The sequence below is a fragment of the Neofelis nebulosa genome, chromosome 6 (assembly GCF_028018385.1).
Source record: "Neofelis nebulosa isolate mNeoNeb1 chromosome 6, mNeoNeb1.pri, whole genome shotgun sequence".
In the NCBI taxonomy this organism is placed as follows: Eukaryota; Metazoa; Chordata; class Mammalia; order Carnivora; family Felidae; genus Neofelis; species Neofelis nebulosa.
This window is the reverse complement of record NC_080787.1, coordinates 14,649,502-14,670,514: the sequence shown is the minus strand read 5'-3', so window position 1 is coordinate 14,670,514 and position 21,013 is coordinate 14,649,502. Positions and strand designations below refer to the sequence as shown.

The 21,013-nt window shown below is 45.6% G+C and overlaps 2 protein-coding genes across 11 annotated transcripts in view; one reads left to right on the top strand and one right to left on the bottom strand.

Moving 5' to 3' along the window:
* Nucleotides 1–21,013, top strand: part of KDM1B (lysine demethylase 1B) — a 70,022-nt gene that overhangs the window by 47,888 nt on the left and 1,121 nt on the right. For 6 of the 8 annotated variants that reach the window (XM_058732888.1, XM_058732887.1, XM_058732885.1 and 3 more), the window contains 7 exons: nucleotides 621–752; nucleotides 1,297–1,371; nucleotides 5,607–5,723; nucleotides 6,454–6,579; nucleotides 7,891–8,013; nucleotides 9,853–10,005; nucleotides 13,983–15,840. In XM_058732888.1, the coding sequence (XP_058588871.1) occupies nucleotides 621–752; nucleotides 1,297–1,371; nucleotides 5,607–5,723; nucleotides 6,454–6,579; nucleotides 7,891–8,013; nucleotides 9,853–10,005; nucleotides 13,983–14,066 (810 nt within the window). In that variant the 3' untranslated portion in view covers nucleotides 14,067–15,840. Of the gene's footprint in view, nucleotides 1–620; nucleotides 753–1,296; nucleotides 1,372–5,606; nucleotides 5,724–6,453; nucleotides 6,580–7,890; nucleotides 8,014–9,852; nucleotides 10,006–13,982; nucleotides 15,841–18,616; nucleotides 18,907–21,013 lie in introns of those variants that run through there. The other 2 variants (XR_009262754.1, XM_058732886.1) reach the window with 2 other exon arrangements.
* DEK (DEK proto-oncogene) overlaps nucleotides 17,239–21,013 on the bottom strand; it is a 29,507-nt gene continuing 25,732 nt past the window's right edge. For 2 of the 3 annotated variants that reach the window (XM_058732893.1, XM_058732894.1), the window contains exons 10-11: nucleotides 18,267–18,335; nucleotides 17,239–17,818 (exon numbers count right to left, since the gene is read on the bottom strand). In XM_058732893.1, the coding sequence (XP_058588876.1) occupies nucleotides 17,807–17,818; nucleotides 18,267–18,335 (81 nt within the window). In that variant the 3' untranslated portion in view covers nucleotides 17,239–17,806. Of the gene's footprint in view, nucleotides 17,819–18,266; nucleotides 20,239–21,013 lie in introns of those variants that run through there. The other variant, XM_058732895.1, reaches the window with a different exon arrangement.

The window sequence follows — 21,013 nt, the reverse complement described above, 5'->3', positions numbered from 1 at the left end:
AGTCCGTGAAGGCATTTCTGTGGAACCGTCGTAGTCTGAGAACACTGCTCTCGGGAGACCAAAATAGAGTAGCCTTGCAGTTACGGTCTGCCTGTCTCGCTGGAATAAATTTAAACTTGCCTCTGTCAGTCACTTGACCAGTGTGGTCTTGATACTCAGACCCTCTGTATTTTGAATAGAGGATCCACGGCTGACCCCGACCTCTTGTCCAACTCCGCACCTCCCTGCATCCGACTCCATTGTGGTTGGAGTAACCCTGTTTTCCAAAACTGTGCCGGGTTTCAGCCTCTCACAGATGCCACGTTGAAGACACGTGGATGGCATATTTATAGCTGGAGTTGCTCAAATGCAGTTTTACTCAGAGTTCTCCTTTTCCAGAATTACTGATATGTAATACACCGAGTGTGTTTATCAAGGAGTGGTGCCCGTGCCCAAATCATGTCTACCTTTTGTTCTAAGATCCGCTTTCCTGGGGCGCGTGGCCGGCTCAGTCGGTGGAGTGTGCCACTCTTGATCTTGGGGTCATGATTTCAAGCCCTATGTTGGGAGTAGAGTTGACTTTAAAAAAAAAAAAAAAAAAAAGAATAACATAAGCTTTCCTGCACATTATCATTTCCCAGGTGTCTGCTCGCTCCTGGGACCACAACGAATTCTTTGCTCAGTTTGCTGGTGACCACACTCTGCTAACACCTGGCTACTCTGTAATCATTGAAAAACTGGCAGAAGGACTAGACATTCGGCTGGAGTCTCCAGTGAGTCTCCACAGCGGCCGGGAGGGGCGGCTCTGGTTTGGCCTTGGGTTTGGAGGATGTCAAGTGCGGGACACGTGGATTACACAGGAGACAGGTGCTTGCTGTGAGCCTGTTCGTCAGGCACCTCCACCCTCTGGAAGCAACAGTGGCTCAGATGCATTTTCATTGCTAATGAAGTGTTCAAGTGTCTCATGACCTCCCTGACACAATGCAGCCATTTTCACTCTCGAGTGTTCCCTTTGAGTCTTTGTCCTGCTGCATTTGTATTGTGCATTGCTCTAATCATAGAGGCCCCCGTTTACCTGTATACTTCACTCTAGACTGTGTTGTAAAGATTTTCCACTTTCTGACAAAGTGTTTATAAGTTGTAATGACTGAGCGATAGTTCCCTGAAGTCAGCTGTAAATGTCACTTAGATCTCTGAATGCCGGGAAGTGATTCTCTGGAGTCTTGGAGGTCTAAACTCACGTGATAGAATTGGGGGAGGATCCTGGATCGTATGGGTCCGTCCCTCCTGGTTTTCATGGTGGTTTTTCTTGCGCAGGTGCAGAGCATTGATTATTCTGGAGATGAGGTGCAGGTTACCATGACGGATGGGACAGGATGTACAGCACAGAAGGTAGGTGCTAGCATTTCACGAGGTGTAGCCAGGGGCCTGGGGGTGGGGAAAACAGTGTTTTCCACCCGGAAGTTGGCCTTTGGCAGTCTGCCCGGAGCCTTGTTTGATTCCTGAAGAGTTCCCTGCCTCCACTCAGTTCTGTGTGGATGCGCAAGTCTCATTGACCTGATCTAACGCTGTATGCATTCATGGTAGACAGAATTCTGCATAGTGCTTATTGATTTACTTTTAATGGTTATTTTTGACAGAGACAGAGCCGGGGTGAGGGAGGGGCAGAGGAAGGGGGAGACACAGAATCCGAAGCAGGCTCCAGGCTCTGAGCTATGAGCACAGAGCCCAATGCGGGGCTCGAACCCACGAACCACGAGATCATGATCTGAGCCGAAGTCAGACCCTTAACCAACTGGGCCACCCAGGTGCCCCGAGTAGTGTTTCTTAAAGTAGGTTCTGTGGTACATCAGTCCTGAGAGTTGAACAAGAAGAGAAATTCTTTGGGCAAATAAGTTTGAAAGTGTTGTATATTGCAGTCTACTTTTTGAGTTAAATATGAGTGTATTAAAGGCTCTGAGAAGTCACGCATTCCAGAAAACTTAGTTTGCTTAATTCAGTATATACAAAGGTGGTGGGTTTGTTTGTTTAGTAGGTTTCTTTTGCCATGGAATCATTTTTCAGTCCAAGACAGCTCCATGTTTTCATTTTGAAACTGGCAGAAGTACTTTTATGTTACTGGAAGTGTTTGTAAAGCACGTTAGTCGGTGGACACTGGAAGAGTGCTGTAATATGCAAAATCACACAGAGATTTCTAAGGCGTTGGAGAGCAAAGATGCTTACTTGGGGTGGAGGGGAAGTAATAAATCCTGTAAGTTTATTTCAGTTTAGCTATTTCTGACATGACCAGAATGTATAAATGACAGATCATCACTGGATTCCTAGATTAGCTGTGCTCTGCCTGTTTCAGTTCCCTAGAAGTATTTCAGAGTGCATGATACTCCTACTGAACTAAAGGATCTCATGTCAAATGAAGAGACAGGGTCTGGTGTGTGAGCCCAGGGGGTGGGTCCTCATATTATTCCTGCCATTGGCTAGCGGGGTAGTTAGGAATGGTAGTGTAGCCTTTGGACTCAGAGTGGGTCTTTAAAAATTTCTTTTTTATGTTTTATTTATTTTTGAGAGCAAGAGAGAGCATGAGTGGGGGAGGGGCAGAGAGAGAGGGAAACACAGAATCCAAAACAGTCCCCAGGCTCCGAGCTGTCGGCACAGAGCCCGATGCAGGGCTCGAACTCACAGACTGTGAGATCATGACCTGAGCCGAAGTCAGACACTTAACCGACTGAGCCACCCAGGGACCCCATGGACTGGTAGTGGTTCTCAATCCTGGCTCACGTTAGGACCACCTGGGAGGGGCCTAAAAAGAAAGGCTGCAGCACCCCCACCCCGAGATTCTCCGGGATTCAGTCTGGTCATGTTTGTGAAACTGCTCAGGTGAGTCCGATGTGTGACTAGTGTCAGACCACTGAGCAGCCCTGCCCTTATGTGGGAGCCCCAAGCTGAGAATTTAAATTTAAAGCTCCTCGTGGTGGTAAAAATTGTTTTTAAATACCTCTCTTTAAAACTGTAAGTCAGCCGGAACACCTGGGTGGCCAACTTGGGCTCAGGTCATGATCTCGCGGTGCGTGAGTTCGAGCCCCGCGTCGGGTTCTGCACTCACAGCTTGGAGCCAGGAGCCTGCTTCGGATCCTCTTTCTCTGCCCCTGCCTCGCTCCCACATTGTCTCTCTCTCTCTCTCTCCCTCTGTAATACACACGAACATTTAAAAAAAATTTTTTAATTGCCAGTCAGCTGATGGCTCAACCTGTGGTATTTTGTGACTCTGCCTGTCGACGGCTCTCGCTGGGCCCCCCTCTGCCTGACCCTGACCACGCACCTTTGCTCTTCTCTCTTGATGGCCAGCTCTCCGGGGTTATTAGGGCATAGCCGCAGGCTGTGTTCTCAAGTCTCTTCTGGAATGTTTACAGGAAGTATTTTTATAGTAGTCTGCAGAGATGGCATGGTTTGAGTTGGAAGCTTCCCGGACTTAGAGGTGAAAGACTTGCACCCCAGCGTGACCCACCAATAAACATCTGACACACTGTAATGCAGTTTAGGCTGTTTCCACCCAGGTCTGGCCTCAGTCCCTGACCAGAGCGGGCTCGTCCCTTTGGCCTGTTTGTTTACCTAAGTTCGTGTGCTTTTTTTTTTCCTTTTTGCTTTTTTTTTTTTAATGTTTATTTTTGAGGGAGAGAGTGAGCCGGAGAGGGGCAGAGAGAGAGAGAGAGAGACAGGGTCAGAGGATCCGAAGCAGGCTCCATGCTGACAGCAGAGAGCCTGATGCAGGGCTCGAACCCACGAGCCTCAAGATCATGATCTGAGCCGAAGTCAGACCCTTAACTGACTGAACCCCCCAGGCGCCCAGCTTCATGGGCTTTTGAGAGCGTTTTTGTTGTTAAGAAGATATCTAGATCTTATTTCCTTGAAGTTCTTCTGCATCCAAGAGAATAATTGTTCTCTCTTTTTTTTTTTTTTGGCTTGCTTGATGATGACCGAGAAAATGTTTTATATTTTATAAAAAGTTCCATGTGGCAGAAAATAGCGACAAAATCACAAGAAGAACTCTGGCCTTTCTGTGCTCCTGGAGTTGGGGTTCAAGCCACGTACGCTACATCTTTGCTGAGGGCTGTGGTGGATGTGGTGCTCGGCATCCAGTTCCATGGGACGCTCCGGCCACGCTGCCTGCAGTGTGGACGGAAATGGACACACACACACACACATACACACACACTTCCTAGACTCCCTTGAAGCTGAGGTTCTAAATAGGAAATGTTGCAGCCACTCAGATGTACTGGCGTGAGATTTGGAAGGTATGGCATGGCTTTTCCTTCACTTCTGACCAGCATCGTGGTCAAGGTGTTAGGTTTTTCCGTAGAGGGGCCAGTAGAGGGTCCAGGGTCCGCTCATTAACTACAAGGGAGGCGTGAGGCAAGCACGAGGAACCCATTTCACAGTTTGTTCTAGAAGTGGTGTGCTTCTGGAGCTGGTAGCAGTGGTAATGGCTCCTCATCGTGACTGTGGTAACAGGGTTCTGGAGCCAGAAATTTTCTGATTGTGTGGAGAGACAGCAGCTGTGTTTGATGGCAGGGTTTTGTGATGGGACCTTGAGAGTCGTTCTTGAAGGCTCTTAGCATCGGCACCTTCAACTCTCCTAAAGGATTGTGTAAGCCGTTGGGAGACCCTGCAATGAGTTGCTTCCTTCTTGGGGCTCCTGGGTGGCTCAATCAGTTAAGTGCCTGACTTCGGCTCAGATCATGATCTCACAGTCCATGAGTTTGAGCCCCGCATCGGGTTCTGTGCTGACAGCTCAGAGCCTGGAGCCTGCTTCAGATTCTGTGTCTCCCTCTCTCTCTGCCCTTCCCCTGCTAGTGCTGTCTTTCTCCCTCCCTCTCGCTCACTCAAAAATAAATAAAACATTAAAAAAATAAAAATAATAAACTAATTAGAAAAAAAAGTTGCTTCCTTCTTAATAGCCCATAATGTTTTGAAGAAAATGTTTTTAAGTTTATTTATTTTGAGAGAGAGCATGAGCAGGGGAGGATCCAGAGAGAGAGGGAGAGAGAGAATCAGAAGCAGGCCCCATGCTGTCTCACGGTTTGTGAGATCATGACCTGAGCCAAAATCAAGAGTCGGACACTCAACCAACTGAGCCACCCGGGCACTCCAGTAATCCATAATGTTTTTGATGGACTTTACCATTTATGAAGCATATTGATGTGTATTGTATGACTTTTAAGCATTATCCCGATTCTTTGGGGCTTGTAGGGCAGGTTTTACCTTGGCCACATATTAGAAAGTGTTAGTAACAATACACAAATGTAGTTCTTCTGATTCCATATTTAGGGCCATTTCCTCTTACAGTACTGCTTTTCATAATTGGCATCTACTGACTCTTCTCACCCAGGGTTATTGTAAACCATCTAGACTTTTCTGCGAGTTCTTCCACGTGGATGCTGCTTCTGCTCAGCCAGGCGCCCTTGTGCACCGAACCGCCATGGCGGCTCTGGCTCTTCGCAGTAGAACATGGGACATTGACAGTCTCATGATTGGCAATAGAGAGGAACGTCCTTTGGGCGTTGAGATTTTCCTGGTCATGAGCCCACTGGGTAGTTGTGCTTTTGTGTGTGAACTGTTCGTTTTCCCCCCAGGTGTTAGTCACTGTACCCCTGGCCTTACTGCAGAAAGGTGCCATTCACTTCAACCCACCGCTGTCGGACAAGAAGATGAAGGCTATCAACAGCTTAGGCGCGGGCATCATTGAAAAGGTGACCAAGTTACTGTAGCCTCAAAACCAAAGAGATGAATGTTGGGTGCCAAGGGTTCCTTACCTTCTGGTACTGGCTGAGTAGCAGATCATTTTTTCATCCAAATAAAATTCAAAGATTTTCTTTTCATTTGAGTAATTGTTGATGAAGAATACAAAAGGCTATTATCGTAACAGAAGGAGGAGAGCTGGCTGAGATCTCAGTTTTGCTTGACGTTTGGAAAATGAGTGTTGTTATTCAAGATTTGAACTTGGCATATAAATATATAAGTAAAACGGGGTTTTTTTGTTTTTTGTTTTTTTTTGGCTGCCTTCCAAGCCTACCCTCCATTAAGTAATTGGTCCCAGTGAGGAGAATGTTTCACTTCCTCTGCCTTTAAATAAAATCTTCTCTAAGCAGAATGTGCCAGTGCTGGTGGCCCTAGGGGTAGGTGAGACTCTGTCTTCAGAACATCTGCTTCAAGACCAGGTCTCGGGACTGCTTGGCATCTTCGGATTAGCCCAGGGTTTGTCAGTGGGTCCCGCCCACCCCACCCACGCTATCGGTCGGGGGATGGGACTGAATGGCCCCCAAAGCCAGATGCTCATGAGAGAACAGACGAGACAGGAGCACGGAAGGGGAGCATTTTAGGATTTTTTTGTGTATCGCTTTAGTTAACCGTAGATTGCGTCTTAGAGATTACTTCTGATTCTAGAAACTCTTAACCATCTTTCTCTTGCTCGTTTTCCAGATTGCCTTGCAGTTTCCGTACAGATTTTGGGACAGTAAAGTTCAAGGGGCTGACTTTTTCGGTCACGTTCCACCTAGTGCCGGCAAGCGGGGGCTTTTTGCTGTGTTCTATGACATGGATCCCCAGGTAAAATCGGCGGTGACATGCGGTTTGAATTCCCTTACTGCAGTTTAGAATTTGGATTGGTAATGACTCCTGCGTCAAGCTCAGGAGCTAATGGACGTGGCGGATGCTGTAGATACGTACCTATATGCTGGCAGGGTACTTGGACTGGGATATTTTCCTACCGGAAAAGCCCGACATCTGCCATATTCTTTTCAAGTACTAATGTTGTTCCCTGGGAAGGGGATTCGTTCTTTGTGGAAACAGATATTTCGGGCTGATGGGGAGTCCTCTTAGGGAGAGTCAGCTCAGCACAGCACAGTAATGACTGGTGCCTGAACACTGCTCTCCCGGGTCCTGTGAGCACGGACGGAGGGCAGGGTATGGTTGGCCCCGAGGAGGACGAGGGCAGGCTCCGTGTTGGCAGATGTGACCGGTCGGGGAGCAGAGGGAGGGAGGGGCGTCCCTGGGACTTGGTAATACTAATGTCATGCAAAAGAATCACCTTTGGTGTTTTGTTCCCCTTTCTTCTCCCTTCCAAGAAACTTTCTTAATTTTTTTGTAATGTTTGTTTGTTTATTTTGAGAGAGAGTGAGCAGCACAGGGGCAGAGAGAGACCGAGGAAGAATCCCAAGCAGGCTCCGCGCCGTCAGCGCAGAGCCCGATGTGAGGCTTGATCTCACGAACCATGAGATCATGACCTGAGCTGAAATCAAGTGTCAGATACTTAACTGACTGAGCCATCCAGGCCCCTTAATTTTTTTTTTTAATGTTTATTTTTGAGAGAGAGAGAGAACAAGTAGGGGAGGGGCAGAGAAAGAAGGGTCAGACAGAGGATCTGAAGCTGGCTCCATGCTGTCAGCACAGAGCCCAATGTGGGCCTTGAACTCATGAACTGAGATCATGACCTGAGCCAAAGTCAGAGGCTTAACTGACTGAGCCACCCTGGCGCCCCATCCCAAGAAACTTTGTTAAAAGGTTGCACTTGGGCAAAATTTCTTTACTGTTTGAGAAAGATTTTTTTCCCCTTATTTTATCTGCTGATCTCCCTTCTCCACCTTCTTCTATTTCTTCTAGAACAAGTAAGGGAAAAAGCCAAGAGAACCCTGAATTTGATATTGACACTTCTTCCTGAGTTGTTCAGCCACGAACAGCAAAATGTAGAGATGAATACTGAGTTTTGTGAGGGAGACAGACCGGTGGTTGAAACGGGGCTGAGGGGCAGGGGGAAATCCTGAGATGTGTAGGACGAGGGCCTTCCCCAGTCGGAGCCGTGCATTCAGGGACCTCTGTACTGGAAGCAGGAAGTGTGAACTGTCCCTTCCGCGTCTGCAGAAGAAGCAGAGCGTGCTGATGTCAGTGGTCGCCGGGGAGGCCGTGGCGTCCGTCAGGACCCTGGATGACAAGCAGGTGCTCCAGCAGTGCATGGCCGCCCTCCGGGAGCTGTTCAAGGAGCAGGTCAGAGCCGCCTCCGGGACGGGGGAGAAGGCGGACGGCCGCGTCGGTCCTTCTCCCGTTGTCCGGCTGCCCGCTAAGTCCCCGGGCTGGCCTGCCAGGGCTGCCGTAACAAAATACCCCAATCTGGGTGGTTTCAACGATGGACATTTCCGTTCTCGCAGTTCTGAGGCTGGAAGGTCCGAGATCAAGGTGCAGGCAGGTTTGGCTTCTTCCCAGGCCTCCCTCCTTGGTCTGCAGATGACCGCCTTCCCCCTGCGACCTCACATGGTCTTCCCGTTGTGCTTGGCTGTGTCCTAATTGCCTCTTCTTAGGACACCAGTCAGACTGGATTAAAGCCCACCCTCGGGACCTCATGGGAACTGAATTACCTTGTGAGAGGCCCTTTCTCAGATATGGTGATATTATGAGGTTCTGGGGGTTTAGGGTTCTGACACACGAATTTGAGGGGGCCGCAATTGAGTCTATAGCAATATTCCATACCGCCTTTCACGCCATTGTCTTCCTTTTGCTCACATCATCCGCACACCTCTTTCTTTTCCTTTTCCTTTCCCATTCCCCTTCCCTTCCCTTCTTCCTTCTTTTCCTCCCCCCACCCCCTTCCTTTCGTGCTAATCTGCAAAGGGTGGCAGTGCGCTGGGGCACAGACAGGCTTCAGGAATCTGCATGTCACGTTTGCTCAGGGGCGACGCGGAGCTTCTGTGTACCGTTCCTATTTTAGTACACGTGCTGCTGAAGCGAGCACCACATCCCCTTCCTTTCCTAAGGATGTAACAGGCTCAGCATTTTCCCTACATCCTGTATTAACCCAAACCCTAGTGAGCTTTGAGAGCAACCTTCCTTTCAAAGGGATGTTGTCCAGAATATTCTCGTACCCTACAGATGCAGCTAGTCTCATTTCTGTCTTTTTCCGGAGGGGCTCAGGGTACTTCATATTTGCCAGTTGAGTACATCTCACAGTCTCTGCAGATTGGGGAATGGCGTAGCTGTCATCTTTTTCAAATAAAGGAGTGGAAGTAGAAAGAAATGAAATGAGAGAAAAGTTACATAAAGTAGAGAAAGAGACACCCGGGGGTGTTATTTTACGCGACGTGATTACATCTCACAGTAATCCCTAGTTTGTGGGTTTTTGTCCAAAAACTCATTTTCACATTCGTTGTTTGGAATTTAGCGCGTAGTTTCCATAGAACTATTTTTGTTTATTTTTTAAACGTTTATTTTTGAGAGGAGAGCACACGAGCAGGAAGGGGCAGAGAGAGGGGACAGAGGATCCGAAGCGGGCTCTGCACTGACAGCAGAGAACCTGTCTCGGGGCTCGAACTCACAAACCGTGAGATTGTGACCTCAGCCCAAGTCAGACACTGAACCAACTGAGCCACCCCGGCGCCCTCCGTGGAACTGTTTTTCATGGTGGTGCTCGTCAGGGGCACAGAATGACTCGAAACTTAGTGAACGTGAAACATGGCCTTGTCTGGCCGTTCCTTTGGAGCAGCCTGCTGAGAATTGAGGTCCCAGCACCGCCCCTTCCACTCTGGCCCAGACGCCCCTTCGCCACCGTCCCCCGGGCACACGCTGGTCGCTGGTGACGATAAAGTCTCCGGCAGGATGAAGGGTGGAAGTGAGCCGTGGGGGAGGCCGCACGGTTGGGGCGGGAGATGGAGGAAGCTGCACAAATGGGGGTGGGGGGGCCCGGGGGGAGCTGCAGGGGGCAGAGGGGCCACAGCAGAGTCTAAGAGGATTAACTCCGTCTCCAGAGGAGGCGGGAGTGTAGATTTGTGCTCTGGCTGCGCACGTCCAGGCCCCTCTTTGATCCCGGCTCCTGGTTCCCTCTGCCCCACACAGGAGGTCCCCGACCCCACGAAGTATTTCGTCACTCGGTGGAGCACGGACCCCTGGATCCAGATGGCGTACAGCTTCGTGAAGACGGGAGGGAGCGGAGAAGCCTACGATATCCTCGCTGAGGAGATACAGGGAATGGTCTTCTTTGCTGGCGAGGTGCGTGTGGCCATCCTGAACCCGCTCGCCGTTGTTTTCGTGACTTTCTTTTAATGAAAGTGATGTACGTCCGGTGTTTAAAAGCAGAGTCAGATACGGTCAAAAGTATTAGGACCCTAAGACAGCAGACAGATGACCCCTCAGCATCCTCCTCCCACCCCCAGGGCGGCCATTTTTAATGCTTTCTGTTGTTTCTTCAGGAATTTACTTCATGTTTTCAAATATTTGTATTGTTGACTTCTGGTTCAACACAGTAGACATTGGAGCACCTGGGTCGCTCAGTCGGTTAAGCGTCTCTTGGTTTTAGCTCAGGTCACGATCTCACGGTTTGTGGGTTCGAGCCCCACGTCGGGTTCTGTGCTGTGGGCGAGGAGACTGCCTGGGACTCTCTCACTACCTCTCTCTGCCTCTTCCTCTCTCTCTCTCTTTCTCAAAATAAACTTAAAGCAATTAAAAAAAAAGTAGACATTGCTGACTTATCAGGTGAAAGATTTAGCTTGTTTAGTGTGGTTATTTCACACTTGAAATGGTGCTCCTGTGATGTGGCTTCCTGCTGAGCCACGAAGCTCTTAATTGACTTCGTTTTTACACAGCTTCCTGTTTTCTTGACAGTCTCACTGGCCCCTTTTTTCATTAGCTTAATTCTTTCTGTGCTTCTCCTCGGGCCCCTCCGCCCTTCAGGCTTCCCTCAGTCACAGCTGAATCCCTGTGAGCTGGTGTGTTAGCTCCATTTTTGAAACCCCCTTCCTGGGGTCCTCTTGCCTATGTTCTGGTCTATACTGGCTGATCTCTGGGACTCCTCCTCACCATTTTCCAGGTTTTTATTTTCTAGATACCTTTCTCCTTTTTTTTTTTTATGTGTATTTTTTTTAATTGTGGTAAACTATACATATCATTTACCACCTTAACTATTTTTTTAAGTTTTTAAATATTTAAGGAATTTCACATGTGATTCCTTCCACTGCCAATCGATCACCGGAGTTCCTCCAAAGTCAGAATCATAATCTTCAAAATAGCTTTTATTTTTTTAATTTTTTTTAAAAAAAATTTTTTTTTTCAACGTTTTTTATTTATTTTTGGGACAGAGAGAGACAGAGCATGAATGGGGGAGGGGCAGAGAGAGAGGGAGACACAGAATCGGAAACAGGCTCCAGGCTCCGAGCCATCAGCCCAGAGCCCGACGCGGGGCCCGAACCCACGGACCGCGAGATCGTGACCTGGCTGAAGTCGGACGCTCAACCGACTGCGCCACCCAGGCGCCCCTATTTTTTTAATTTTTAAAATTATTTTAAAAATGTTTGTTTTGAGAGAGAGAGTGTGTACGGGTGGGGGAGGGACAGAGAGAGAATGGGGGAGAGAAAATCCCAAGCAGGCTCTGCAGTCTCAACAAAGAGCCTGACCTGGGGCTTGAACTCGTGAACCTGTGAGATCATGACCTGAGCCGAAAGCAAGAGTCAGGTGTTCAACCGACTGAGCCACCCAGGCGCCCACAAAGGTTCCAGTTTCTGCACATCCTCACCAGCAGTGTGCTGTTTTCTGGCTTTCGGTAACAGCCATCCTAATGCGTAGGAAGTGGCCTGGCTCCTTTCTTGGTTTACTTCTGTTGAGAAATATTTTGCTGTTTTGATTACTGTTTTTTTTCGGTGCCTGTTTTTCACTTGCTTGTAACCTGGAAGCTCGTATCCTTCCATCCTTGATTTCTTACTTCTGACCGTTTTCTCCTCACGTTTTTTATTTCTCTTATTTCTACATCTTCCATTACATAAATTGGAACTCCTAAACTGATTTTCTGATCTTCTTTTCTTTGCTGTTACTCGTGTGTCTTATCCTGTTTGTTTGTCTCCTTGAACTGACTTTGGGAATTTTGGCTCTTTTATGAGCACTTTCTTGCCCTCAGGTTCTTCTTTTGGTAGCATCCTCTTCTTGCTTAGTGACTCCTCAGAGTTCTAGTTTGTTTCCGTCAGCCTCCTCTTCCCACACATCCAGATATCCCATCGTTGACTGCTCAGACTGGAGGGAGGCATTTTTACAAAAGCCTGTTGAGAACGCCCACGAGCTTGCCAAGGGGTGGTTGGATCCCCAAACAGTCTATCTACAGCTCTTTGGGAACATGCTGGGTGCCGGCAGCCTTGCTCTTAGTTATGAAGACCTGACTTAATCCCCATGTTCTTTGGCGCCTCACCCCCACCTCTGCCTCTGGTCTCCAGGGGGTTGTGGCCATGGGGGTAGGGAAGCTGGTGAGGAACCAGATTGCTTGTTCTTCCAGTCCTGTTTTCACCGGTGCCCCGCCTCTGCCTCCGCCTCCGTCCTTCCCGACGCCTCCAGTGGCTGAGATGGTTAAAAGGTTCTTTGGGGTGAATCGGCTTGCTTTGGATCACCTCCCCCCGCCCCCCGCCCCCCGCCGCCCTCCCCAAACTTCACCCAGTGAAGAGAATCCTCAGAGCTCTTTCATCCTTTGTGGATTATAGTTTGGGACCACCCAGGTCTTCTAGTGCCATCTAAAATAGAGTTATCTTTTCTCTCTCTGATTTTTGGATGATTACAAAAGAACGTCATTTAAAAACTGGCTGTGCGGTTTGTCCTTGGCCTGCAAAGCTTTGTGGGAACAGAGCGTGACTGCACGCCAGGCAGCAACTGTCCGCTGCTTCCAAGAGAAGCTGCGTTAGGCTCATGTGATACAGTTGTTACTTCACACTGAAAACATTAAAGAAAACATTTTTTATTAAAAAAATTTTTTTTAATGTTTATTTTTGAGACCGAGACCACGTGAGTGGGGGAGGGGCAGAGAGAGAGGGAGACACAGAATCTGAAGCAGGCTCTAGGCCCTGAGCTATCAGCACAGAGCCCGACATGGGGCTCGAACCCATGAAGTGTGAGATCGTGACCTGAGTAGAAGTCGGACGCTTAACTGACTGAGCCACCCAGGCGCCCCTAAAAAATGTTTAAAGCCATTTCTCTGAGGTTTCTGCCATTTTTTGCCCCTACTAGTAATTGTATTTTTTCTAATGTTATGTATTTATTTTTTAAGTTTATTTTGAGAGAGAGCCAGGGGGAGGGACAGAGAGAGGGAGACTGAATCCCAAGCAGGCTCTGTGCCATCAGCACAGAGCCCAGCACGGGGCTTGAACCCACGAACCATGAGACTGTAACCTGAGCCAAGACCAAGAGTCAGACGCTTAGCCGACTGGAACCACTCCGGCACCTCAGTAATTGTATTCTTACCTCCTGACCATTCCTCTCCATTTACTGAAGTGTTTGGCACTGGCTGTTGTCCCTTGCATCCAGCCGTAAATCCAGGTGACATGGAACATACCTCAGTTCACGTGGAACCTCCTGCGTTTCCTATCCTCCTCCATCTTCTGAGATCGGCTCACCCCCGCTTCAGTGACTCTTTCCCATAGCTACATCCCAGACCTTGTCGCCGTCCCCACCAACCCCCAAGCCACAGATCAATCTGCTGCTTGCCCTGGCTTGCTGATTCTGTTCCCACTCCAACCTCCTGGAGAGCGGTCTTCTCCCACGGACAGTCCTCACCTTTCTGTCCCCTCCCCGTTGACGGACTCCTCTCTGTCCTGTGGCAGTCCTCTAGCAAAACTCCAGCCGTGGGTGAATTGGTTCGCTTTCTGTGCTCATCACTGATTCCGACAGCGAGACTACTTGTCTGGGGGGCAGCGGCGGGGACACGCAGGGATTGTATCGTCTTCGTTATTCTTAATTCCGGGACACGGTGTGTATGTGAGTAATATCCTAAGGAGTGCCACTCAGTCCTTCACGGGAGTGGTGAAGCAGGGTGGCACAGCCAGAGAACAGCAGGTGCAGGGTGGGGGTGGGGGGAGGTAGAGTGTTAACGTGAGCACAGAGGAGCGCCTGCCGGCAGTCTTGATTCGAGGATCAGAGAGTGTATGCTTGTATTATGTTTCGGTGATCGCCTGAGTTCCTTATATGTGATTTCCAATTATGCAATTTTTTTCTTACAGGCAACAAACAGGCATTTCCCACAAACTGTTACAGGGGCATATTTGAGTGGTGTTCGAGAAGCAAGTAAGATTGCAGCATTCTGAATAGAATTTGTCTGGACCCAGCTTGCTTCTGTGCTCCAAATGGTAAAGTTTGAAACACATGTTAAACCTCACTTTCATAAAATCAAGACAAAAAAAACCTCCTCCTGAGAGCATTAGCCCCAAGAATCCTTTTGTAAGCACTTATATTTAATTGCATTTTCCACAGGTGTGACTAGGGCTGTCTTCTGTATTTCAGAACAAAGCAGAATATAACCTTACATTAAGACAGGATTTCTTCCACGGTTGGAGATTCCCTTTGAATTTTGACACCTTGTTTGGCTCATCAGTTTTCAAACATTGAGAAACCATTGTTTTCAAACATCAAGAAACCAAGCAGCAATCATTAAAAAGGCAGATAAAGCCACGGGTTTTTCTTCTGTCACAGTTCATCAGTATCTTTGCCAATGAGCCTTAAGATTTTTATATAGCTCCAGAATTGAGCTTTTACTTAAAATTTAGATAGAAATCTTTCCCTTTCAGATACAGCACAAACTCTTCAGTTAAAAGTAAATGAAGCTTCTAGACTATTTTATATTGTACATATTTCTTTCCATTGGGTATTCAAAAGAAATTTAAATTTGGGTCTCTTTTGTGATAAAACATTTCAGATTTGTGCACTCATTGGCAAAGAGCAAAATTTTCAGTTCCTCAAACAGTATAGGCGTTCTGTGGTTTTCGATGGGGTAGAGATAGTATAGTCCTCATACTTGAGACCATGTAGAATAGGGCTATTTTTCTTAGAGCCAAGTTTGGTCCGATGGCACACTTTAGCCTTAATTTTGGCAACCACTGGCAAAAAGATCTTGTCAGAATACTTTAATAAAACTCCCTCTACTGCCTCTTTTTAAAACAACTGATCCAGTCTGTTTTTTGCAGCATGATGTTTTCAGTATTCCATAGGCAGGTCCACCGGAAAACTGCAGAAAATGTGAGATTTCCTGGTAAATATTTCACATTTAAAGCCATATCTTAAAAGCTGGAGAACATGGCACATATTCACTTTTTCCTTTTTTCTCCTCCTGACAAAAGAATTCAATTAAACTCTGGTTTCAGGGACTTCAGGATGCTTATCTTGCCAAGAAGTTAGAAAAGCGGATGGTAACTTAAATGCTTTTGTTTTAAAAAGTCTGAACAGTTCTTTCAATTATGTTAGTCTGCATTGAAAAAAGGACTCAAAAGGACATTTTTCAGAATATTAGGTATTTTTAAAATTTAAAGTCAGCTTGTAAGTAGAAATAGAGTTTTATGGAAACGTTAGACGGTTTAGACCCCTCCCTCCTCAGCAAAGTATGATACAAACACAAGAAGGCAAACAGCAGTAAATTGGTTTCAAAGTTGGGTTAACATAGGAAAATGTTGATAGACTATCTGATGAGACTCATTGGTACTGACTGGGAAGTATTCTGTTTTAAAAATGTTATGTGTTAAACTGTTTAAAGAATAGCATGTATTTAGTGATAAATGCAAAATATTTTAAGTTTGAAATGGTTCACGGTTAGTCTCTGGGCTCTTAAACTTGTACTGTGCTACAAGCAAACTAAGGAAAACCCTAGTTAGCTCAAGCGCAGTAAGTGTGTATTTAAAAAGTTTCCTGTCCCAAGTGACATCATTTGACATTTTGTTAAGGAACCACGGTACTTTTGAGTTTTTGACTGTTTTTCACAGTTTGAAGATTTTGTAATTGAAGAGCAGTGACTACACAATGTTTTAACTGCAGATTGTGAACAGCTGGTTGTGTAAAACTGCTTAATAAAAACTAGACTTGTTTTTCAAATACTGTGCACTGTAGTGGTGAGCACTGGGTCCACCTTCCCCACGACCTTTCACGCACACCACCCGTCTCCTCTCCTGCAAGCCGCCTTCAGACTTGTTTAGCTCCTGGGTCTTACACCCTTTCAAGTAAATGGTCATAAAATAAACAGTTGTGAACCGTAATCCCTTAGTTTTGTGAGGTCACTTTCAAGTTTTCCTTCAGGATTTCTTCAGAGTTTGTGTTCAGCAATCACTGAACGACTCCAAATTAAATGGGTCATGGGGCTAAATCCATTAAAATCCCCGTCCAGGGGCGCCTGGGTGGCTCAGTCGCTTAAGAGTCTGACTCTTGGTTTCGGCTCAGGTCATGATCTATCTCATGGGTTCGTGAGTTTGAGCCCCGCGTCAGGCTCTGCGCTGACAGTGCAGAACCTGCCTGGGATTCTCTCTCTTCCTGCCCTGCCACTATGTGCTTTTTCTCTCTCAAAATCAACAACAAAAATCCCTGTTCTGAAATCCTCAGCTAGGGGGGAAATGCTACAGAAACGGAAGACATTAATACAAGAGACAAGAGCATGGATTTATTAGTTTTATTGACAAGGTTTATAGGAACAAATTAAATATTTAAAATCAACGGCCAATTTTTAGGTCTCATTTAGTTGTTTATTCATTTGTATTTATCAAGAAATACGTCAGACCTGTGAAAGTACCTGCTAACGGCCAACATTTATCATTTTTATGTATTTCATCAAAGGCCTAATTCTCTCATAAGCAGTTATGTTTTTAAAATTCAGAAATTATTCAATAAACTGATTACGACAATGTAAAAGATGAAACAATCTAATTCAGGAGTGGTCTGTGTGTTGATCACCCAGAATCCTGATTGGCCAAAATTTAAAGCCTAAAAGTCCTGATCCCACGAATACATTAAACTTCTTTAATGTTAAAAATAAGTCTTTTTATCACTTTTGAGAAATACTTTGTCGGAGATACCCACTATTGCCTACACGTTATCTTCTAGCATTATACTTGGTACATTTACCATAATTATAAAGGTGGCCAGGTTTCCTGTAGATATCCGCATTTTACATGGGCAAAAGCAGTTAATAAAAATCAGTTCATTTATTAGAAGCCAAATGTGCTTGTACTTAATCCCCTTCCCCCAATTTTGAAGTTCTGATGTGTTGATTTGGTCTACCCTTAACATAAAATGTTATCTACAGACACTTGCAGAGTTAACACTAAAACTACAAATTGACACTTCTGAGGCAAAGCAGAGAACGACCTGTTCCTTCAGTGTTTTCTCCACTGAATTCTGATTTCGCTGCTCCGTCACATACCATCTGGCCGAACACTGACATTTCATAGTTTATAACTGTAAAGATACCTACCTATAGGAGTTTAAAAATTGATCTGCACAAAAGAAATAAAAAAACTTTATATACAACAAAGTTGTTTTTAAAAATACAAAAATAACATCTGTCACTTTTGTCATGCTGACGATTTGACATATATACACATGCAGCAGAAATTTTCCAATTTAATCATCTGGATAGCTGAAGCCTGTATATTTTTAATATGATGAACACACTGCCACTGTCAGATGTGTATTCAAAATATTTCATCTACTAAATACTGCCATAGTCTGCATGTATAAATGTCAATAATAGTTTCTTCTACTTCGTTAAAAGTATGTCTGCAACAAGCGAATACTAAGCACGCTAAAACTACGATCTCATATAAAGAAATCCAAAATGTACAAAATACGGCTACAAAAGCAAGGAACAATTACTGCCATGCAAAATTTTAAACTCAAAACTGCATAGGATGCAATTTAAAACAACAAACTCAAATTTACTTAAAAAGATCAGCGACAGGTTCTACTAACACAACGCTTGCAAGGGGTAGAAAAGGAAATACATTCTCTTTGCTGGTATAACGGTATAAATCAGATCCTGACGTCCACGGGACAAGTTATCTCCTCTGCCTCAAGAAATCAGCTGCAACGAGAGAGAAACGCCATTTTCCTCTACCCAAAATATAGTATTAAGAACACAAAAATCACACCCCACCCTCCCTTTAAAACTTCTGTTTTACTACTGTGACCTTGGGAAATCTGTCGGGACCGATATAAAAATATAGCTACTGCTGATCTTCTGACTTCGGTGGAAAGGAATTATGCTCCAGTAGTTGTGGGAGCACCTGTGTTGAGCGTGGCTGCCCATGTATGCTGTGAGCTGGAGGTCAAGTTTTGTCACTAATATTCAGACTTTATTTTTTTCAACTCTATAATGAGAATGAAAAATACTTTGCCCATCTATTTTGAGAAAATCTGAGGGTCAAATGTGATACAGTGACATGAACATTTTGAAAAATATACAGTATTTGATATATAATTTGTCTTATACATTCAAAATGACCAAAATCAGAAAAGGTGGATGTATTTACCTCTTTAACAGTTGTTTTTATGAAATCTTTTCTTTCAGTTAAATCATAAGCAGGATAATTTTCATATACCTATAGTGAAAATTAAAAGTAGATTTAAAAATACAGTAGTAACACAGTTTACCTTTGGATACAGAAGAAATGTAGGCCGCGTACAAATAGCGGCACGTCTGTCCTAAGAATTCTGGTTCACCATATGCAACCACTGCAAACGAGCAGAAACTAAACTAGGACGCAGCCATTCTCAGTGTCCTCTCTACTACTGGGAGTATCAGCTGAATTAACACACACAGGCGAGGAAAACACCTACACAGAGATGGTAGGTAAGTGGACTGAATTCATTATACCGGCAGGCTGTCGGCCAGATGTTCCGTGGAGGCAGCCTTACGTTCTTCCTTCCGTCATCCAACACTGACAGCCTCGACCTGAACTCGAATGAACTTCAGCCTCCGCTGCACTGCTCCACCCCGTCCCCTAAGTTAAATCACTGAGATCCAGGTGGTCTCAGGGGTCCTCTACCCTACAGCTTTACTCTCTAAACGGCCCCTCTCTTTGGTCAACTTGCCACCTGCTTGACTTCACAATCACTCCCCGGCCTGACTCCACACAAGCCTGCCTGCTTCGCTCCTAAGGACTAGACAAGGTAAGCAAACTTTTTCAGTTAAGGGCCAGACGGTAAGTGGTTTCAGCTTTTCCAGGAACACAGTTTGTCACAACTACTCAACTGTGCCACTGTAGCATGAAAGCTGCCACAGACAACACTTGAATGAATGCATGTGGCTGTTGTCACATTAAACTATTTACAAAACCAGATGGTAAGAGGGATTTGGCCCACAGGCTGCGGTCTGCCAAGTCCTGCAAACAGAGTCGATCATTTACATCGCTCCTGTCATTCACCCCTTGTTACTTCCCTGCAAAACTCCGTCCCTGAACTGGTCTAACTACCACTTTTTCTATGACTGATCCGGAGGAAAGACTGCTGTGGGAACACAGAACTTTTAAAAGACCGGTCCCATGCCAAGTTCATGGTATCCGATGTCCGAACCTTCCCGGGGTTAACCCGACTCTCTCTCAGCAGGTCCTCCTGTGCTATCAATGGCATTTTCATCCCTTCCTCCCTCTTGCTCTTGGCCAAGAATTCCTTCAATGTTGACCTATCTTCCCCTCCAGTTTACTGTATGTGGATCCATCAATATCCCCCATTTCCGTTACCTCTGCAGGGACCCTTTCTGGAACTCTCCTGTACATCAGCTTCTCCTCCTTCCCCAGCACTAGTCCCTCAGCCTAACATAAGCATGTGCTTTCTCTCCCTGACCTTAAGTATTTTATCAACTTGTATCCTCACCCCCCATTTAACTACGATTTCCCTTCTACAGCAAGATGTTTAAAACAGCTTTATTCACTTTCCTCACTATTAATTCTTGATCCAAGGGTAATTAATCCCTGCATTTATCATCCGTGGAACTGCTCTTATTACGTGAACAATCATCTTCTAATTGCGGAGTCCAAAAAACCACACAGGTCTTTCTCACTGGACCTCTGCCTGTTAAATAATCCACTTAAAAAATTATGTAAGTGTATTCACGAAAATCAAACGCATAGGACTCATCTCCCTTTACTCTTCCCTCATCTCTCCCCTCAGAGGAAACCAGTTATCAGTTTGCTGTGCATTCTTCCAGACCTTTAAAAATGAGTTTCTACACAAACTCATAGATACATCAATGGCAATATGGTTTTCCCGTATTTACTTAGATAGGATAATATTCTAGGTTTTTCAAAAAGTTGACAATACCTGGAACGTTTTTCCGTGTTCTTTTGAACTGCTACATAGCATTCCAAAAATACAGACGTACCATGTTAAACATTTCCCTATCGATGGCCATTTAGGTTGTTTCTGATTTTTCAATATTACAGACATGCTGAACATTATTGTAATCATTTTGTGCAGATGTGACTATGTCTTTAGCATAGAGACCTAGAAATGGAATTTGCTAGGTTAAAGGGCATTTGCAATTTAAATTTTAAGCTACTACTTAATTGTTCTCCAAAGCGGTTACAACTTCATGCATGAGTTATGTCTCCCTATACCTTTGCCAAGCATGAAGACTCGCTTAATCTTTATAAAGATTCTGTCAAGCTAAGAAGCACAAATATTTCCTTTCAATTTCTATCTTCCTCATTAGTAGGGAAAGTGTGTCTTCATGTTTACAGGGCATTTTATGTTATTCCCCCTGTGAGCTGCTTTCCATAACCATTGCCCATTGTCTCAGGTAAGGTCATGACCTTTTCTTAACTGGCACTACCCCCTCCCGACCATTCTGGAAACTGTCTCGTCTCTTCGCTTTGACAGCACCCCTCTCTCTACGATTTTTTATATTTTGTAGAAATGACTTCTCAACTCAGAGTCTCCAGGACTCTCTGTCCTTTGCTTTTCTCACCCTTTTTCTTCTTCCCTGGGCCACCTTATCTAGACTTCTGGTTTTAACTCCCAGCAGTAGCCCAGTTTGGCTCTCTCTCCAAACCTGGGAGAATTACAATGATCACAGTTTCTCCCACTGGGATGTTCTAAGCACCTCATCTCACGATGTCTAGAACGAAACTCCTCTTTTCCTCAGAGGGTACCCTCTGTTGTTTTCCATCGGAAGGTTAATGCTACCGCGCCCGAACACCCACACTGAGCAACCTCTGACCAAGCTCTCCCGGCTCGCCTTGGATTACGGCCATCCTGTAACTTAGATTATGACAAACTT